Source organism: Limanda limanda, chromosome 19 (genome assembly GCF_963576545.1).
Source record: "Limanda limanda chromosome 19, fLimLim1.1, whole genome shotgun sequence".
NCBI classification, from domain to species: domain Eukaryota; kingdom Metazoa; phylum Chordata; class Actinopteri; order Pleuronectiformes; family Pleuronectidae; genus Limanda; species Limanda limanda.
Genome location: NC_083654.1, coordinates 15,411,227 through 15,431,264, shown reverse-complemented (window position 1 = coordinate 15,431,264; position 20,038 = coordinate 15,411,227). Strand labels below are relative to the sequence as shown.

At 41.2% G+C, this 20,038-nt stretch overlaps 1 protein-coding gene across 1 annotated transcript in view; it reads left to right on the top strand.

Annotated features, from left to right (window-relative positions):
- LOC133026354 (transcriptional repressor scratch 1-like) overlaps nucleotides 1-4,884 on the top strand; it is a 5,863-nt gene extending 979 nt beyond the window's left edge. Inside the window, exons 2-3 of the mRNA XM_061093243.1 lie at nucleotides 4,073-4,166; nucleotides 4,227-4,884. Coding sequence (XP_060949226.1) covers nucleotides 4,073-4,166; nucleotides 4,227-4,884 — 752 coding nt within the window. The remainder of the gene's footprint in view (nucleotides 1-4,072; nucleotides 4,167-4,226) is intronic.
- Nucleotides 4,885-20,038: the final 15,154 nt, after the last annotated feature.

Below are 20,038 nucleotides of genomic sequence, written 5' to 3'. Positions count from 1 at the left end.
ATGCTAAATCATTAAGTAGTGCACACATACAGGGATTATCTCCACCATTCCTTTCCCAGGTATATCAGTCAGGTTAATTTTTCCAACCAGCTGTGAGTTTCACTCCAAGAGTTCGATAATATTGCCCTGCTGCATTGACTGTAAATGGTTCCCACGCACCTGGACACAGGCAAAATACAACACAGTCAGTAAGACTTGACATTATTGGGTCAAATGTTCAATTTCAAGCATCGATGATATTCTTGCCGGGTTTTTCTAAGCAAAGAAAGTCTCATATTCACATGGATGTTATGTTTTGTTCTGGCAGTGTTAAGAATTAATAATAACTGGAAACAACATGTAACAGAAACTCTGAGGATTTAGAGGCAAGGACTTTAAACAGAGACAGACACCGATAGAAATTTGTGCAGACAAAAACATAATTTAAAGGGAAGAGAATATTGGAATCAAAGTTGTTCTATGTGCTGCTCCTTGCCACATGTGATGTGTAAATAGGCAATTGTGTGTTTATATGTTCACCAACATGTTGCATGTGGGTTGTGTGTGAATCAGCTTGTTTCTGTCCACAATGGCCTGGAAAACTGCAGCTTCAAAGAGTTAAAGGAGAGATTGTGGCCGTCAGTGCACAGTGAGAAGTGTGTTACAGGGTTAGTGCAGCTCGGTGGTGTTCACTTTGTACCAAGGTCAGATGTGAGAGGCAGAAATCCCAGGTGTTCTGATGACTGACTGAGCAGAGACATGCAGCAGCAGCAGCAGCAGCAGCAGCAACAGAAGCAGCAGCAGTGCGGCAAGCATGTAAAGACTGAGACTGCCATCCCTCGTTATAAATATAACAAGAGTTTGACTGAAGCAACTGCAGCTTGTTGCTCAATCTCTCTCTCTAGCCCCTTACCCTAACCTTAACCATCCAAGCTGAATCCCTAACCCTAACCTAGACCCTAAAACCAAGTCCTAACCCTCAAACAGCCCTTTGAAGAAGTGAGGACCAGTCAAAATGTCCTCACTGTGTAAGGTCTATGCTTAAAATGGTCCTCACAAAGATCTAAGTACAGGAATGAGCACACACACACATGAACAGACGCACACTGCTTTGTTTCTGTCAACTCGGCACATTTCCCAGGCAGCTTGCACAGCTGATTGCACAGCATTGCATGCATACGCACACACAGACAGACACACACTCTCTCACTCACAACCACACAGAGGAAGAGAGAGACAAAGAGAGAGAGAGAGAGAGAGAGAGAGAGAGAGAGAGAGAGAGAGAGAGAGAGAGAGAGAGAGACAGAGAGAGAGAAAGAGAGGAAACAGTCTGTGACCTACAAGTGTCCAACGCACACAAGTGTGTGTCAGTTGTTGCTGGTTTGGATCAAAAATTAAAGTGTAGCTTGCAGCTGTCTCTCTCTCTCTCTCTCGCTGTCTCTCTCTCCTTGTTCCTGTTTCTCATCATCTCCCATTGTCTCTGTGTCCCTCTCTCCGTCTCTAATTCTCTGTTTTTCAAAGACACATCAAAGACGGACGGCTGTGGTCTGGCCGACTATTTTAATCTTTAATAAGCATTTAGAGCAGCCATCAGCTCTAATGCTGCAGAAGTACTTTGAAACAAATTCATCGTTGACACAGCGAGACGGAGACGGAGACAGTTGGAGGGAGACAAAAACAAACAAGCGAAGAAGGCGCACAGATGCTGAGACGCCGCAGCAGCTACAGCAAAGCTACAGTTCGCAACAGTGCTTTTTCTAAAGAGGATACACGGGAACGGTCATGTTTAATTGGCAGTGACTATAGAGAGAAACTCTAGGAGAGGAAGAAGTGTTTGTACCCTCACATTTTGGATCCTGAAAGTAGGGATGGAGTTGTTTTTCATTTTTGTTCCTGCGTCTCAGCCACATGCACAAGTCAGGAGTAAACAAACACATCTATTGAAAAGGTCCAATTATACGCTATATATACTGGAAGGGGGTAAAATTGTAGATGGGATTTTTTCGGCTGCTTTATTAATTTCAAATTGGAGTCAGACTCTCTCCCTCTTATTAAAATACAACAATTCTTCATTAAAATGTCAAAAACTGACTTGTGTTATATTTTTATTTGACTTGTGTACTCACATGAAACAAAATCTTTCCAAAATTGTTCAAACCCAGAGGAATCAACAATTTCTTAAAGGTAACGGGACGTTTCCCTTTGTACGACTTTTACTTATGTCCTTTTGTTCCCTTGAGCAAGGCAGTGACTACTCCAGTGGAGCTCTTCAATTTCAGCCAGCACCAGTTGATAGCTCAGCAGGACGAGCAAATCTCGTGCTGTTAGTCAACTTATCTGGTTAAATAAGGGTTAAAAACAATATCATTTTACAAACTCACAGACACACACATACACACACACACACCGTACCCTGTTCCAAAGTGCAGTGATTGAATATTCATGATTCATGATTTTCTCTTTCTCTCTCTCTCTCAACCTCTTTCTAACTTCCTCTCTGTTAACTTCCTCCGTTTATTGTCTGTTCTTCTACTGCTCGACGTCTAAATTTCATTTAAAATATTTAATCATCACGAGCAGTAAACGTCCACAACCAGCAAACCACAACCAAAATCACCCACTCCACATCTCCTCTATATCTATCTCTCTTTCTGTCTTCCTTCCCTTCCCCACCTCTCACCTCACCTCTCCTCTCTTCCACCCCCCCTCTCCGTCTCTGTCTCTTCTTCTCATCACTTTATCGATCAACTTCTGAGCTTTTCTCAGAACTGCGTCATGAAATTATATTACCAGCAACAGTATCTCCTCTGCAGCCTGTGTCTAAATGCTCACAGAGTGCTAATTGAAATGGAGAGCTATTGATCGCCACGGATCCACAGGAGTCCTGGCTGTGGGATATTAGCTGCCAGTCTCTCCTTGTCTCCCTCGGACTCCAGCCTGTTGAGCTCAGAACCCATTAATGCAAATAATAAAGCAGCTAACGTCGTAACACGTCGGCAAATTCATCAGGTTGGCAGTGCAGTAACATACAGATCGCTCGGGCAAATATACTCCAGAGCGAGACTAAACGGTTAAATGTAAGTGTGACAGGGTGCCCTTGAGCAAAGCACGGGACTCCCGCTGCTGGGAGAGTTGCTCAGCGGGTTGAGGATTTGACAGCTGTGAGGTGTGACTGTGTGGTTGTAGACCTGTCAGGAGAGGTGCTGCTGATGAGGAGAAAGTGTGCTCACTCAACCCCTCCATGAAAAATAGAGATTTCCCACTCGCGGGGGGAGAGTGTCTCCTCGCTGGCAGAGACATAAAAGCACTTTCTTACCACTATAAATACCACCAGCCCCTTCTCCTCCTTCTCTGCTGCTTAATGTTGCCTCCAAAATAGTTGTGTCTTACTCTTCTCTCTCAGCAGGAGGATGTTAATGTTAATGGAGAGGCACAAGTTCATCCTGAAGCATAATGCGCATTCTGTTAATGTGATCCCTGGGAGGTCCGATTGATATTTTAGAAACCAGAGACAGCAGGCTGTAATCAGTAATACTATCCGGAGACAATATGTTTTTAATAATGAATGAACGTGGACGGATGAGTTTGATTTGTGGATTTAGTTTTTATAATTATATGAAAGATTTTGAATCGTGTTGGACACAGCAGAGCCCACAACCCTGAGATGATAGAAACTTATACTTTCCTGTAAAGGTTTATCTATTTTTATTACTCCAGGTTGATTCATAGTTTACTGAAGTGTAATAATCATTTAGCATATTTCCCTAAATGCTTTAATTGTCTTTAATTTCTTCCTTTCTTTGATTTTATCATGATACAACTTACATATGCTGAATGAGTGAAACACATGATATGATTTCATACAAATTCGTTTTTTTTGGTGTTATCTTGCTTATAAACAAACAAACAAATATAAAAACCAACCGACAAACAAATGGACAGAGATGAAAAGCAGCTCTATGGTTACGGGAGGTCACTGTGACACTTGACTCATGTAGCATCACTTTAAAGATTTTCTACACAATCAGTTTCTAATTTCCGATCGATCCCTCTGCCATGTCCCATTGATTAACCTCTTCCTCTGTCTCTTCAGGCTACGTCAGCGACTATCTGAGTACAAACCCGTACGATGATGTGGTGGAAGGTGACTCATCTGTCATCTCTAAAGTACCCTCCCCAAGCCACTCGTCAATCATCTACAGCCGCATCAACAACACCTACACCGATATCCATGCAGACATCCACAGTGACATCCACAGTGACATCCACAGTGACATCCATGGAGATTCAGACCAGCCAGACAGCCCGAGGTCGGAGGTCTCGTCCTCGGCCGGCGGCTACATCAACGGGGACGCGGCCGTTAGCGAGGGCTACACAGTGGACGCCTTCTTCATCATGGACGGGCGATCGCGGAGGAAAGCCGCAGAAAGCCCCCGAGGAGCCATCCAGAGGCACACCTGCAGCGAGTGCGGCAAAACCTACGCCACCTCCTCCAACCTGAGCCGGCACAAGCAGACGCACAGGAGCATCGACAGCAAAATGGCCAAGAAGTGCCCCACCTGCGGGAAAGTGTACGTGTCCATGCCCGCGATGGCCATGCACCTGCTGACCCACGACCTCAAGCACAAGTGCGACGTGTGCAGCAAGGCGTTCAGCCGGCCGTGGCTGCTGCAGGGCCACATGCGCTCGCACACGGGCGAGAAGCCGTTCGGCTGTGCACACTGTGGGAAGGCCTTCGCCGACCGGTCAAACCTCCGCGCTCACATGCAGACGCACTCGGCCTTCAAACACTACAAGTGCAAACGCTGCGACAAGACCTTCGCGCTCAAGAGTTACCTGAACAAACACTACGAGTCCGCGTGCTTCAAGGGGGCGTTCTCCCCCATGAGCTCGTTGGGGGAATGATGGATCCTCGAAGCACAGCTGGGGTTGAACCTACTTATTTAGATCAATTGGACTCACCTACTGCTTTTTATGCTTCCCCCCCAACGACATGACCAGTACGCCTGAGCGCTACAAGGGAGGAGCGTTTTCTCTGCGAGGATCGTGAGGCAAACGACAAAAATAGATTTTCATCAAGACAATTCCACTTCCATTTCCTCCTTTGTCTCCAATTTCCTTATCTGGAGCAAAACGTTTTCAACGCCTGATTTAGATTGTCACCTGCTTCGATAATTTACGTCCCCTTCGGAGGCTGTTTTGAGAATCTGTGAAGATAAATAAAGCACAGAACATCTAGCTCATCATTTCTGAAGAAACCTAGATCTATTTATGTCCATATCTGTCCTTGTTGTTCTCTTTTTTCAACCAATGACGAAACAACGGTGAAGCACAATTCCATCTTCCACCTCCCTGTCTTTTTCTGTGACAGGAGTTTAAAGCATGAATCACATCTTTGATTTTCTTGCAAAGAGATTCAATTAACTTATATTTTACGCATTTGTTTTTAAAAACGAAAACGTCAGAACCCCAGGATGCATCTGGTGTCCTGCTTTTTTGTGGAACTGACATCGGACCGAACGAACGAGAAGATGAAGTACATGCTTCTCTGCAAGTCAACAAAATATACTTTACGTACTGTAAATGTGTCAAAGGAGACAACACAACTACACTGAACTGAAGGAAATATAACGTCCACACCTGCCATAATATAGTAGACATGGCCAAGTACACCAGTGTAATGGGAAATAATGTTTTTTATGTGATTTTCCTTTGAACAAATGTCTTATCTAGACACACACACTTATACTGATTATACAGGATTTTGTGCTTTCTTGACAATTTACATTGGAGAGAAGGAATTAATGAGGCAAACGTGACTTCCAGTTAAGGATCAAATGACTGAAAACTCCCACTGAGCCACCAGGGTGTTCCTCAACAAACAGTGTTTTCCTATTAACTCAGTATTACGTTATATAATTTTAGTTTTTTATGTTAAATGGGGATAGAGACATTAAAAATGTCTTGAAGTCCCCAAAAGGTCAAACCTTTCTTTTGTTGCCAGTGGATCACATACAGCTTTGAGGTTTACATCTTTTTTTAACATCTATTTATTGCCTATTTATTTATTTATTTATATGTTTTTTTTGTATTAATTTGCACTTTGTTATGGTTTTTTGCCTTTGTTACAAATATGCCAAAGCATTTGACACTTTTGAATTTACCGAATACCTTTTTACTTTGTCCGCCACTTTAATTGTAAGAAAAAAAAAATACTGCATGCAAAAAATGATAGCCTATTAATGGAATCTATGCCAATTTTAGGAATCTTTGGGATCTTTAGCCAAACCTCTTAGATAACAGGCAAGTCGAGCAAAATTCTGTCTTGGGCAATATTTCGTTCATATCTGAGAGAGCAATAATGCATGATGTTTTTCTTTGTTTTTCGAAGAAACAGGTCATAACTGCCTGTAACATCTTGATTTGTTCAAGTACCACTATTCAATGTAGTTATGAGAAACGAAATTTCAGGGAGTTAGCAAACCAAGTTAGTGTTAAATAAGGAGGGTTGGGTTAAGAGCTCTAAGTTTAAAGGAACCGTGACACTGTTGTGGTTTTTAGAGGCCTTAGCCAGCGACTTTGGTGAATGTGAAGTGTTTGGAATAGAAAGATCTAATCAGAGACGCCAGAGAGTCAGTTTTGCTTTGTTAATCCAAAACAATTGCCTCCTAGTTATAATTATAACTTGGCATGATTACGTTATTGACAGTTATGTCTGTACGTGCTTTAGGAGCTGTTGGGGCTTCCAGAGATTCACACAGATGGCACGACTCCTTTTAGATGCAGGGCTCTGGGTTGGGTAGGGATGGGTCTTTTTGTACATGGTTTATGCACTGCCTGCCTCGTATTATTATTCTAAAATATTGTAGAAAGTAGATGGTACTACCGTAGGCCTCTGGTGCTGGAACATGGATGAAAACACGAACCCAAAACAATGAAAGTGTGGTCCTTGACATTTTCCTGGTTGTATTTGTCAAATAAGTGACACAACTTAACAACAGCTGTGCTTCTTTGACTCCCAGTAGTCCGGCTGAGTTGGTGACAATTAGGGATCGACCTTTTGTCTGTCTGGATCGCATCAAATGATCAGTTTTGCTCCTTGGTTTTACACAAGACATTGATCTACAAACTCCCTGTGATGACTCCAGAGACAACTATGGTCATCAAACCTCCTTCATAATTTCAGCTCTGTTTCTTTTCCATCATCTCTTGCTGTTGTCAGGTTGTTGTGGCGGCTACCGATGCAATTACACGCATTGTTGAGAAAGGAGTGGAGACTTTCAGGTCGATATTTCAGCACCAGAGCGCATTGACAAACACTTAGATTCTACTATGAACTACTGTAGCCTACTATAGCCACAAGCTAGTTTACGTATTCTTATATAAAAGCACTTCCTCTTACAAATTATATCTCGCAACTTTGTTTTTTTTCAAAGATAGTAGCACAATGAAAGAGTTAGATTCAGGTAGAAAATGCCTTGTGTGTAGAAATAACAACCTCTTTCCTCTTTTTTCTACGATAACGAATCAAGGGGTAAAAACAACATCAAAGAAAAAGGTAAAAGTGACACAAGGTGTAAATCAACAGCTTCACTACCCGCTGTGTCATTTTTTAATGAACTTGTGTGAGGATCTTCAGCACAACTTTTTTTAGAGAGAATGAAAACTCGAATATTTTGCGGAAAGAGGCCTTGTAAATAAGCACTGACGTGACTGCGGAGTCCGATTATTTCTACAGATCTGTATAAACTGACGGTGATGATGATGATGATGATGATGATGAGTTTTTCTGGAGCTTCCTGCTTTGTTTTGAGTTCTTCCTCTGAGGATTTTTAAAACAATGTAAAGCACAAAGACAACACTGGGCATTTTGTTTCACTTCCTAAATAAAAACTAGTTTAAAGAAGTTGTGTGGAGGGTTTTTTACTTTATTTTTCTCATTTCACAAGAAATATGCATTATAAACAAGCAGTGGTGAATCATAATTTCAATTTTAGGCTGAAATAAACAACCACTTGTTTATTACCTGTGTTGTTAAGGCTTCAGCAAATCAATCTTATTTAAGAGCTTAACTGGTTTCCAGGAACATACTGTATTTAGTCTTGCATTCTTTAAAATGTACTGCATATCACTTATAATCAACAATGTGATATAAAATATTTTTAACCATTAAATAAATTACAAAAAAATATTTTTAATCCCTTCTGTAACATTACAATGTTCTACAATAACCATTATAACTATAAACAAAAGAAAATGCTTGTGTTATTTAACTAGTCTCAAAACACACACAGTATATACACATGAAGCACGTGGGATACAAAATGTCGCAAATGGCTGCTGCCATGGCAACAAAAAGTACATTTTTTATCTGATTTAGAGTGAACATGTTTTCTTAAATTGCCACAATGGGTTCAATCAATTAAATAGTGTACAAGGAAAGAGGAAAAGAAAAAATTAGGTTCAGGAGCATAAAGTCGGTCTCAATCCTACTTTGTCTTGATTTGTTGTTATTCCTTTGGTAACAGCTTGTTATCGCCGAAACTAAAATTTGGCTGGGAGTCAACATTTTTAAATTACAGTATGAAAAAGTGGAGAGAGAACAGATTTTAGCTCGAAGCCAATTGGAAAGGAACAGTAGCACTTACTGATATTCCTTGTTTTTCCTACCACACACACACACACACATTGCAGTTGCATGGATACCTACTCTTTGTCTGTATGTTGATATGATTGTGTGTCTTTTTGTATGTGAGTGTTTGAATAGTTATTTTATGTTATTGTTAAACAAGACTTAAGGTCTTTGCAATCCAAGTCTACACCATCTCTCCACAGAAAGCGGTAAAGAATACAGGAAATAATACAGCTTTAACCATCAAATGCTCTCACTGGCTTCAATGAGTCTAATTGAAGCCGGCCTCTATCACAGTGTAGCTTAGATTACTATTGGCCACATGGAGGATGCCATTGACTGCGATTGGCTGCCATCTGCCAGGAGTATACCTATATAGACAAATGACCTTCTATTAAAAGGTGATTGATTTTCTCCTATTCCCACTAAAGGTATGGATTTTCTTATATTGCCTTTTGTCCACTAATGACTCTAATTCTAACATTCACTGGACCCTAAAAAAAAGTCTTCCATGGTATAATGGCTAAGTGTGTGTGTGTGTGTATGTGTGTGTGTGTGTATGTGCGCACGTAGTCTGGTTATTACTTATATTCAGGACCTATATTTGTTTACATAGTAACATAATGGGAATTGTTTTCATTTTGACAGTATTTTAAAAAATGAAATATTGTAAATAATCAAATTTCATGGAGAGGACTTTTTATTTTTTTATTAACATTTAAATGCTTTGGGGCGATAAATAAAATATTCTCTGTGTTTTCTTCTTTTATTTTTTTAAGATTAAGGTTTAGGTTAAGGTCAAATCTACCTGGAGAGTAATATATGTCAATGTAATGTCCTCTGATGTCCAGGAGACATCAGAGAGCTTCTCTCTGAGCGCTTTCAGTCTTCAGACGTCTGGATTTTGGACGTTAAAATTCCCTGATCCTCACAAGGATCAAACTCATCACCTGAAATCTCATAAGCTGCCCTCTATCACCATAAGCCATTCGCTCAGACAGGTGACCTTTATTTCTGCAGCCTTTGAATCTTTAATTGGGGCACCGGACTAAAAAGTAAAACAAATGGCCTGAGGATCGAGCCCTCGGCCTCAAAATAAGAAGAAACACTGTACAAATGGCCGAAAGCATCAGAGGAGTAAGGGAAGATCACTGCTCACTATGTGAAGTCCAGTGATCAAAAGGAAGAATCAAAAGCTCAGAGAGGTTCAGTTCAAATGTGTGTGCGGAGAAGCAGCTCAGAGCCAGAGGATCACTCTGAAGTTTTGATATATTGGAGAAATCTTCCCCAATATATCTGAAGACCAAAACTTACAGTTAACAATCAAAGGCTCTAACAACATACACTACATTCTCAAAGCAAGACATTTAAACGTTAAAACATTGATTATTAAATGCAAAAGAAGAATGTGTTGTTGTACAGTATATTTCATGTAATACAAGATGTGAGCAAACTGATTTTCCATTTTCTACATTGTTTTATTCAGAAAAAAGGTGCAATATGTGATTAGTTGTTCAGTTCTGTGACACTGTGAATAAAAGGTCCTGTGACACAACAACAAATCAAGAAGCTGATAAACCAAATAACTCAATTTTCTATTAATATAACACTAGATAATAATAAAGACAGTTTATATGTGTGCATAAAACAGATAAAGGAAAGAAAGAGACAGATGGTGAAACACCGACAATGAGAAGAAAAGAAGAAAACACAGAGAATATTTTATTTATCGCCCCAAAGCATTTAAATATGTTAATTTCTGTTTCCCATGATGCCTGACCTTCTCGCCTTCGGCAGGCGACGGTTTAAATAGTTCATACACTGTCCCTACGATTTCACCTTAAATCATGCATAAAGCAGAAGCGCCGTGAAACTCAAACCTACACACGGACATCGCAACTTATCAGAGAGTCTTGTATTTGTCCTGACCAAAGCAAAAAACTAACTGAGAAAAGTTTGGACTGTAAAAATGATTCAAAACTGTGTGATATGCTTGTGTAAGATAAACTGCTGCTTCATTATTTTACTGGAAAGTATGCTGACCTACATTTGCAGGAGTCAATAAAACAGCCCAAAAGCAATCTTTGACTTTACTTTACTTTTCTTCGTTGTAGTTATGAGATAAAACTTTATTATATTGGATTTTGCTTGGTATATTTCCACACACCCCACAATTGTCACGCTCACAAAAACTGCCCCTCATGCTTCAGGCTGAGACCTGCAACATGTTTACCTTTCCTGGAAAAACAAACACTATATGAACATTTTCAAAAAAATATGGATATTTATGCATGATGATATCACAGCATCAGTTTAATGGGGCCTTCGAGGGTAAGTGACTTTTAGTGTCAGTGTGTATGTGTGTGTGCAGCTATATGAATATGTATATAAGCTTTGAGTGTAATATCACGGTTCAGTAATCTTATAGGGAACATATAGAGGGTTTCTTAAACACACACACACACAGGCATCTATATGCAAACACCTGCAGCACAAAGGTTCCATGCATGAGAGCAGGGACCCGCTCATAAACTCACTTATATCCACTAACACACACACACATACACATTGTGTGCTCCTGGGGGATCAGCAGCCATAACTGTTTTAGTAATTAGCCCAAAACATTCCACTGTAAAGCGGAATTCACACCGGCTGCTTTACCAAAAAATTAAACCCACTGATATTTCTGCTTAATTTATTATGCTGCATAATTTAAACAGTAACCACTGAGATTAGTGGGTTTGCCTTTTTTTGTGGGTCTAGATTGTTTCCTAGAAAGTTAATATTATTTCATTATTCATTCATTTTTGGAAACTTTATTTTAGGAGAAATAAAATTGAATGACTTCACACAAGTAACTGAACTCAAGGGGTCTCAGATCTTTGCCCATCTCTTTCCTATCAAAGGATCATATTACATGTTTCCTTCCAGGTCACTTAAAAACTATGAAGAGGCTGCAGAGCTGTGAAGACTAGAGCTGCAGAGGAGTGTTTTCAAGGTTGTGGAAAACAGTAGTAAAGTAACCACACAGGAAGAGAGGGAGAGGAGAGCGAGAGAGAGAGAGAGAGAGAGAGAGAGAGAGAGAGAGAGAGAGAGAGAGAGAGAGAGAGAGAGAGAGAGAGAGAGAGGGGGGATGAGAGAATCCAGAGCGAGGAGGAGACAAAGATAATGAGACGGAGATGGAGAAAAGATGGTGGAAGTCAGAGAGGCAGTGAGGAGGAAAGAAGAAGTGTCAGGAGGCGCTGAGGAAACTCAACCTGAGCTCTAAATGGTTCCTTAACAAGAGGCTGAGACAGCAAAATGAAATTACACACACACACACACACACACACACACACACACACACACACACACACACACACACACACACACACACACACACACACACACACACACACGCACACACCCACACCCACAAACGCTTTGCACACATGCCTTATTGTTGCATCACATGCACATCACTTGTATATGATGATACTGTGACACATTACACGTCACATTACAAACGCACATTAGCATAAATGTTATCGCTACATATTGATGTGTCGCGTACAAACAGGTACATCACTACATGAGCATGGCGCGCACACATTTGCATTTAACATGCTCTCACACACACAATCACACACTTTATTATGTCTGTGCTCAGAATGAGTAAATGGGCATTCTGCACGTGCACACACACACACAACCGCACACACAACCGCACACACACACACACACACACACACACACACACACACTCATGCACGTACACCCCACCTAACACATATTTAGCCTCACTCACGGTGATAGGTCTTTTAAAGGGGTGTTTCACACCTCATCGCATTTCAATTAGTAGGTAAGACACTCACACACACACACACACACGCAGAGGGAGAGAGAGAGAGAGCGAGAGAGAGATCTTGACAGTCTGTCCGCTGGGTGAAGAAGATTCATTTGGATTCTCATCTCTCTTTCCTCTTGCCCTTTCTTTTCACTTTCCCTCTCTTCTCTACTTATCTCTCCTCTGTATATTCACTTTGCTCTCTCTCCCTCTCTCTCTCTCTCTCTCTTTCTCTCTCTGTATCACAGTGAGTGACAGTGGTTTGACCCCCCGGCCTGTCAGAGGAGGCTGTTGCACCGACAGCCAGTATAGGGGGGTGACTCCCTGGGTACACGTCTGTCTGCTGAGGGCTGGAGGAAGAGGACATCCAGCAGCAACCGCACGCACACACGGCAACACAGCTCGTCAGCAAGATCCTTTACCTCCGAAGCTGCATAATATGAAGTCATTATGAAGGGACACGTCTTATTCTTGCATCACGTCCATCAGTCATCCTCACACTGTACTCATTAAAGTAACCACTTGGATGTGGAAACATGGTAACATTGAAGTGCAGGAAACTAAAGTGAAGCCAAGTCTATTTTATTTATAAAGTCTAAAACCACACACTGAGTAAGCGTCACAGTTCACTTCACTTTAATGCCCACATGACAAGAGTTGCTCGAATCTGTATCTAGTTCAGCATGAAAAAAATAATGCTCAGCACAACATATAGGACACACTGTGCATCACCCTCTGTTTTCAGACTCTAACGTTGAATGAGGGAAATGGTGGAAAAGGGAGAAATCAGTAAGAAAGACAATTGGTGCCATATTTCGGGAGCAGAGAGAAGCAGCAGCGGTAGAAGAAGGATTGAGCAGTTAGATGATCAGACAAATTACAAACAAACCAACAGTCTGAAGCACTTTATTTTGAGGTAAAACAGAAATTGAAAATGTCAGGGCTCATCCCTCATTCGGCAGGAAAAAAACAAGCGTGAGCACAAATATAGCAGCTCTACACGTCTAAGTCAAACCAGACGGCTGGTTTGTGTTCTCCGTGGATGTATTTAGAGATCTTGTGTAATTCATGTCACACTGATGTTTGTTGAAGTGTTAGATTTTCCAGTGAGTTTAGTATCATTTGGACCTTTGCTAATGTAGCTCCACTCCTCAGCACAGACTCTGGCTCCACACGATGTCACCAGTGCAAGATGGCAGCACCTGTATCCCAAAATGTTTGTAGTTTTTCATGATTATTTACAGAACACAAGCAACCAAGACAAACTACAACTTTCATTGGAATGAAGTGGCATCCAGTTATCTGTCATGAACCTGTCAATAGACATTTTTGCCATTTGCTCTGGACTCTCCTCGAGTCGCCATTTTAACACTATTTAATTATTTAAGAAGCTCCACTGTTGATTTCTCTTTCTATTTTGTTTTAATATATTTATACTACATCCACTGATGCTCTTTAATAAATGAAGTACCTAACAGATGAATAAAGGTGACTGTCTGATTGCTCATGTTTGTAATGGCACCATGTTCCTGGATCTCACCTCACTTGTTGAGTATAATGATTTTATGAACCACAGGGGTCTTCGATCGCTTCAAAAACAAGATGCAAATTATAATAAATCAGGAATTTCCTTCAGAGACTTAAATCATCTCTACAACCTCTGCACCTGTGACGTTCCACTGCACCTTTAAGCTTAACTTTACTGTGGAACACATCAGTAAACACGTCAGCCTGGTCTGTAATAGTTCACCCTGCATTTTGGGGGGGGGGAAAACTCATTCTCCAACGTAGCTGCTGGATAGTGAACGGGACAAGATCTCTGAGCTGAGGCAGAGCAGCGTCGTCGGTCTAATTTCATATGACTGACACGCAGGTAAGAGGAAACAGGCAGAGGTCACAGAGGGTTGACCCCCAGCGTAAGAGCTGTCGTACAGAATGCGTGTGTGTGTGTAAGAGTCAGACGCAGAAGATAGATTGGGTATAAATTGAATTCTTTCCAATTGGGAAGCTATTGTCTGTTCATCACCTCTAAAACACACACACACACCTGCCGCACACACACACACACACACACACACACACACACACACACACACACACACTCAGAGGGGGAGGAAAGTCTAAAGCATGATGGGGAAACTGGGTCTACCCTCAACTCAATACATACACACAACAATAACCCTTGTGTTCTTTCCTCCAATCTTTCTTCTCTTCCTGATCTTTACGCCTCTCATCCCTCTTTTTCACTCTTTCTTCTTCCGCTTGATTCTTTTTCGTACAAACTTCAACCGTGTGACAGGGCTGCAAAATATTTGTTTGCCGCATTACAACAAACTCAATGTCCCCCCAAAAAATGTGTATGTTGCCGTGGATCATTGCGTTTCCAGGATTTCCAGGCAGATGCATCATGTGAAACTCTGCTCTGTTGCTTCTCACACCCACACAGATTTATTGTTTTTTTTTCTATGAGATGAAAAAAAAGAAACACCATTTATGGCTGATAATGTTTTTTTTTTTTTTTTTTCTGTAATCTCTCTCTTTCTCTAATGTGTCTTTTATTGCACCAGTACAGAACAAAGCCCTCAGGCGCTGCACGCACACAACACACACACACAGACACACACATTTATAACCCCTCTTCTTCCTCACACACATACACACACACACACACACACAAATACAGGCCACATGCTGAAACACAACAGAGTATGTTTGACTTAATATTATTATCTCATTTCACGACATGTAAGAGACACAAACATGCACGTCTGCTTGCACGAGCACACACACAAGCACACGCACACAGGCTCGACACTTTTGATGTCAAGATCTGTGTCTGTGAGGCACTAATTCTGTGTCGTTTGTCAGTTCGCTGACAGTCGCTCACACAGAACAATAACTGCCTGTGTGTTTTTCAGTGGTTTTATGAGTGAGGAGCTGTATTTCCGCCGGTAGCCCTCGGCTACGGAGCCGGTTATGAAGATGAAGAAAGAGGAGAGACAGAGAACAAAAGTGGAGGAGACGGAGAAACCAGACATTGCAAATAAGGGAAGAGAAAATGTCTCGCCGCCCCTTCTCTCTCTCTCCGTGTATGTGTGTGTGTGTGTGTGTGTGTGTGTGTGTGTGTGTACCCTGTTGCCAGTGCTATTAAAGTTGTATTGCATAGGGCTTTTAGAACATCGACCATAACCCAAGCAACTTTAGCTAATAATTTTTTTAAACCCTCTGTGCTTTGTGCATGCCAGTGCTCCTTCAATGTGTGCGTGTCTGTACTTGTCCTGATATCTTTGTGAGGACCATTTTGAGCCTAGAACCTACACAGGTTAGGACTTTGTTTTAGGGTTTGTGTTAGAATTAGGTTAGGGTTTGGCAGTTACTTGTGATGGTTAAAGTTAGGGTAAGGGGCTAGGGAATGTATTATGCCAATGAGTGTCTTCACTAGAATAGATGAACCAACGTGTGTGTGTGTGTGTTTGTGTGGGCTGTGCTGTGCTGTGCTGTGCTGTAGTTGGGATTTGAGCCTGTATTTGTCGGGTATACGACCTCTTGTCATATCTTCTAGAGCACACATAATCTCCCCTCAGACGTGTGTGGCCGTGTGCAAATGCTCTGCTAATTTCAATCGTTGGCAGCGAAACGTTTGAAAAGGAGCCAGAGTTTTTATCTGAAAGTCTCTCTCGTAATCTGTCTAAGAACCGAGGAACATTTTGTCACATCTCGAACACTTCTGACTGAAGGCGGCCACACAGGCAGCTCAGTCAGCGACGTGTCAAGAGACTGAGAATTTCTCTGCACATGCTTTTACAGCTTTATAGGTTTTGCAGATAAGACTCTGCTCTTTGAGGGAATCCTTAAAGAACCTTTGCAGCAACAAGGATTCAACGGTGACAACTGATCTCCCTCAACAAACATACATGACCATCATCTTTATTGCATTAATCATCGGCACCAAACATGGAGCCTGTAAGAACGAGATTCAGGTGGTCGAGGGAACTGAGGCAGCAAAGTGTGTAGCAATAGGGAGAAGACTCAGGTCCTCACACTTTCTCGAATATCTTAAGATGTTAAAAGTTGCAAATTAGAAAAGAGCAGTCGAGCATGAATGGAACAGCTGATGCTGATCAGATGTTACAAGTGAGGCTTTGTTGCTCTGCATCATTCAACGCTCTGCTTTATTTACAGTAGTTGCCAAGAACTCAAATGGGCTCCTTTGGGCATTTCCACAGTTTTACACCAGGGGCGGGCAAGAAAATCTGCAGAGACTGTCAAAACCAACAGACTCAGAGATTTGTGTTCCCAAGTACAGCCCCTCCGGATAATTTCAAGAAAATATCCAAAGTTCAGTGCCTGTCTGAAAGCAGCTTTATTAACTTTGACCGTGAAACGATTGTTTTCGTGTCACATCGGCTGGCGTAAGTATTTTAGGAAACTGTGGATCTCCTGGGATTTCCAACTGTCTCTTGAGCTTTTGCTCAAAACGATGTGGAAAAACGAAAAAACAACATCAGTGTCCTGCGGACGGAAACGACTTATTGATGAGAGAGAGGTCAGGGGGTGGGGGGACAGAAACGCTTAGCTATCTCAGATAACCACATTTTATGATTGCGGCCGGCAGAGAGGCATCTTAGAAAGCAACAACAAGTCAAACCATGACGCAGATGAGCTACAACAGAGGAAAACCACTTCAGAAATCTGAGACATATGTTCACCAGAACTGAACATTTCTGCTGTGACACGCAGATGGAGTCAGTGCTGGGAAGTAGGAGGAGAAGGTGAACATGGGTCGGATGAGCAGCAAAAGAGAGAGAGGTGACCTGTTGATACAGTTCGTCCAACATGTCCTTCACCTGTCACTTCTTTTGCTCTACATTATTCCTGACGAGTGTTTTTAAAGTGTCCTCTGAGGCTTGTCAGGGCGGCGACTGCCAAGTCATGACGAGACCTCCACGACCTGCCCTGTCTCGCTTTGCCTGCATGTGTTGTGTGAGGCACTCACTGGTAAATACAGTATTAGTTTACAGTATTTCTTGATGCAAATGCAATGCTCTTGAATACATTTTAAAAGCTTGAAGGTCAGCCATTCAAGACTAAAAAATATTAACAGCAGAAAAACGCATTTAATGCTCTCACAAAGAGGCAGGAATATTAAAATAAAAATAATTACCTATCATATCAGCCTCCTGTGTGTCAGGCATATGAAATTGGACACACTCATATCCGTCCCCTTAATATGCCAGATTTTTTTCGTCAGCAGCCATGAATTTACTCTCCGAAAAGTCAAAGAAAATGAAAAAGATATTCCTGGATCCGCCACCTGATTTAGATCCACACTGAAATTGTATTTGTTTCTCCTTGGGTCGTGCTCCAACCCTCCACAAAAAATTCCGTTGGAATCGGTTGAGTAGTTTTTGCGTAATCATGCTAACCAACAAACAAACTGTGGAAACTATTCCAGTACGTAGGCATTCAAACTGTGTAGACAATCCCAAAGCAGATGTACTCAAACTCCCCACTCTCTGCCTCAAGGTGACTGGGCCCAAATACAACTATAACTTCTTCTGTGAGATAAAAAGCAAAGACAAAAAGACGGAGTACAGAGAGGAGGGGACAGAGAGGAAGAGAGAGATTAAGAGAGACGGAGAGAGGAGCGAGTGCATGCGACAAAAAAAACAGAGGACAGACTGAAGTCATTCAAGCTTTTCTTCCTTCCCCCAAATAATCCCAGTTTTGGAGGAGAGGAGATTTTGGAACATCCAGTCCTTGACATCAGCCAGAAAGTCATGTAACAGCACTAAACTTACACTGAGGCTGAATCCCTCGGACATTATTCCTGTACACGCTTCTCTCTGTGGAACTCTGTCCATCTCTTTCACTCTTTTCTCTTCTACTCCTTCACTCTTATTACGTCTCCCCATTAGTCAATATGTTAATTTATATCCACCTGATCGTAAGCGTATTTTCAATTTGGGCATAAAAATACCTCCGAAACACAGAAAAGTCCCACTGAAGTACTTTTGCATAATTTCAGAGTATTTGGTTTAAATTTGGCCTGAATTACATTAAGGATATAATGTTGTATGTCCCAGCAGGAATTGTCTGGGAAGTGGTTGAATGGCCCATCAGTGATTTTCTAGAGAGTCATTGTTCCATCCAATGAGGACTATAAAAGTGCTGCAGCTTAGAGATGAAGCAGATATTTGCAAACTGCGAAATACCGATAAAGTTATCTGGGCAGAGATGTTCACCAAGGACATTGCAGACGGTTTTCAGACGACTATTATCCTTTCAGCTGCTAAAAAAAACTAAATATAATTAAATTTGAACCAGATATTCACAAAATATGTGAAAGAAAAGGAGAAGGAGTTCTCATTGTTTCCATTCACAAGTATTGCAGTGATGAAGGCATGCTATAGTAATAGTATAGTCAATACAATCAATTATATATAATATACTGGACTTTACAATGTTGTGTATTAACAATATATTTAAATTCTATTTTACTAAAAATATGTTCATTTAAGTTACAGCAAGAACAGAACCTTTGATATGAATTATCCACACAATTAATCAATACATTTATTATCTATCATTTTGTAAAAGATAAACACCTTATACCTTTAGTATTAAGCACAAATTAAAGTTAAGGAAGCTTTAACTTTGGTATGAAAAGTACCATACTCCATAAATTGTAATAATCAACACTTATTCACACACATATATTTCTCACATGCAGCAGAGAATTCATGTAGATGTTATCACAGACTGAAAGCACAATTATCGCCCAAAAATCTGCACTTTTATCGCCGTTATTAAATTTCCGTTTCCCTCTCGGGCAAACACAGCAGGTAGCCCCAGATCTAATTAGCTAGTTAGCCTTTGGTTGAGTGAGTAAAGACTCCATCAAGAAGAAATCTGAGCCCAGTTCATGACATTTTGCTCTGATAAAAGAGGAAAGTGGAGCATTGTGTTGATGAATGTCTGCTGAACACAGCAGCTTGATTAAACATTATCTGAGAAGGTGTTCGTAACCAAACAGAAAGGCAGAGGGGAAAAAGGACTGTAATCAAACAGATTTCATCCAACTACTTGAACTTATTTATGGAGGTCATTGTGCCTGTTTTCAAATCGCTGGCCCCACTAATCTGTCTGGAAGGCAAAACAACTCAGGAGTGAGATGTCAGATCGTTCAGACACACAGCGTGAGCGGAATATTTAAAAGGGAAATAAGTTTTCCTCCGCTCCAAAAGGAAAAATCCTGGGACTATAAATAACCACGTGAGGCTGATGGAGGCGGTCGTCGATACCAGTGAGTGAGCACCTCGACGTGTGCCGAGATTCATGAGCTTCGAAAACTCAATTTACAAATTTATAAAAAACAATAATATCAGTTTACTGGAGCCACTTGAACTCATAATCTCTGAGAGATGACTCATAGAGAAACGAGTTGATATTACCACTATAGTAATGGTAGGAAATAGTAGGATGCTTACATTGTGAACATTGTACATGCTAAACATTAAAGTATATAAGCATTGTCAGGGTGTTTTTCTGCCAGGTAGCAATAAATGTAATGTTAATGTGGTTAAGTGCAGCTACAAAGA